Source organism: Homarus americanus, unplaced genomic scaffold (assembly GCF_018991925.1).
Source record: "Homarus americanus isolate GMGI-L3 unplaced genomic scaffold, GMGI_Hamer_2.0 scaffold15168, whole genome shotgun sequence".
Taxonomy (NCBI): Eukaryota; Metazoa; Arthropoda; class Malacostraca; order Decapoda; family Nephropidae; genus Homarus; species Homarus americanus.
This window is the reverse complement of record NW_024743621.1, coordinates 40,981-42,764: the sequence shown is the minus strand read 5'-3', so window position 1 is coordinate 42,764 and position 1,784 is coordinate 40,981. Positions and strand designations below refer to the sequence as shown.

Below are 1,784 nucleotides of genomic sequence, written 5' to 3'. Positions count from 1 at the left end.
CTAATACCATAATTCATCCTGTGTCTCTTATCATCTGGGGTTCCCCAGGGGTCAGTACTAGGCCCACTCTCGTTCATAATCTACATAAACGATTTAGATACTGGGATCAGCAGTGACATAAGCAAGTTTGCGAATGACACCAAAATAGGGCGGCAAATTAATTCAGGGCAGGATGCAAATGCATTACAGGAGGATCTAAATAAACTGCAGGGGTGGTCTGAAAAATGGCAAATGAAATTCAACACCAGCAAGTGCAGCGTACTTACAAATACTGTATATTATCAACCTAGAGAAGTCGACTTGTGAAAGAGACCTAGGGGTACTGCTGGCCTAGGCCCCAGTATTATAGAATGGATATCAAATTCACTAGAGTCGGTGCAGCGAAGAATGACAAAATGATTCCGGGACTTAGAAACCTTCCATATCAGGATAGGTTAAAGAAACTTAACTTGCATTCCCTAGAAAGACGAAGAGTGCGGGAGATATGATAGAAGTATTTAAGTGGGTGAAAGGAATCAATAAAGGGGATATAGATAAAGTTCTTATAATATCCGAGCAGGATAGGACTCGGAGCAACGGATTCAAGTTGGATAAGTTTAGGTTTAGGAGGGAGATAGGAAGAAGCTGATTCACAAATAGGGTGGTGGACGAGTGGAACAAGCTTAGCAACTTTGTAGTAAGTGCGGGAACTCTGTAAAGTTTCAAAAGGAGGCTAGATAGATTCATGGATGATAGAGAGTGGTAGTAACTCTCGACAGGAGCTGCCATGCACAGTCCAACCGGCCTATTGCAGACTCCTTATTTTCTTATGTTCTTATCTCTCCATCTCTCTCTCCTCCCTCCCTTTGCCCTTACCCTTCATCTCTCTCTCCCTCCCTTTCTTTCTGCTAGTAATGTCAGTGTAGGTATCAGTGGTATTCCCTCCTCGTCCCTCACACCTTGACCAGGTAACACCGACTCACACTCACCTACAGAATGATCTAAGAGCAAAAATATCCTTCAATAATTAACACATTTATTTGTATTATAAAAATGAGTCTACGATGATACACAAGACAAGTCACGTTCTGTAGAGCCGCGAGAAATCCTGCATATCCTGCTTCCTGGAGATCCTACGGGTCCTAATAAGCAGGGTAAACTCAGTACTTGGAAATCCTACGAGACAGAAAATTATCTTGTATAGGACCCATGAAGGACCTATCGCGTACATCCTCTAGCTTGGGGTTTTGGTCCAGAACTCTTCTGTCGGACGGCAATAATAGCGTTCCAGCAGCGAGGGTAACGTCTCTGGAGTATGGACACCAACACCCTCAGGTTCCTGTTCTCCTCACGGCTGCACCTGAAACACCTGCCTCCTTCAAACAAGACGGGGATATACAGGCTCAGCTGACGTCCTCTCTCGTCACAAGGTCCCTGATTGGCTACACACGCCACCTGGAACTCCACCAAATCGGGATTGTTGAGGTCTCGCATCAATGACTGTAAGTTGATGTTCAAATTTTGACCTCGTACCTCCTCACACGTCATCGCCAGCAGGAGGATGACGAAGGTGATGACTTGAACTGCCATCGTCGACATGTTGAGGATAGTTATTGTCTTGAAGCTTACTGATGGATGAAGGAGGTGTCTGTATGTGTGTTGAGACCTCAGTGTCCATGCAGGAGGTTGTGTGACGAAGATATATAAAGCAGAGTCCTCCTCAACTCTTGGAGAGGCGGAGTGGCAACGTACTTACTTAAACCCCCCTCCTCCCCCTCCCCTTCTCTTCCTTTTGCGCCTCCCCT

At 45.5% G+C, this 1,784-nt stretch overlaps 1 protein-coding gene across 1 annotated transcript; it reads right to left on the bottom strand.

Annotated features, from left to right (window-relative positions):
* Nucleotides 1-1,197: 1,197 nt before the first annotated feature.
* On the bottom strand, nt 1,198-1,578 carry LOC121877197. The gene has a single exon (XM_042382811.1). The coding sequence runs from the start codon at nt 1,576-1,578 to the stop codon at nt 1,198-1,200; it is 381 nt and encodes a 126-aa protein (XP_042238745.1).
* Between the last annotated feature and the right edge of the window lie 206 nt (nt 1,579-1,784).

What these genes read in the sequence shown, in the direction of transcription:
- LOC121877197 (XM_042382811.1), bottom strand. Translation starts at nt 1,578, where the DNA reads ATGTCGACGATGGCAGTTCAAGTCATCACCTTCGTCATCCTCCTGCTG.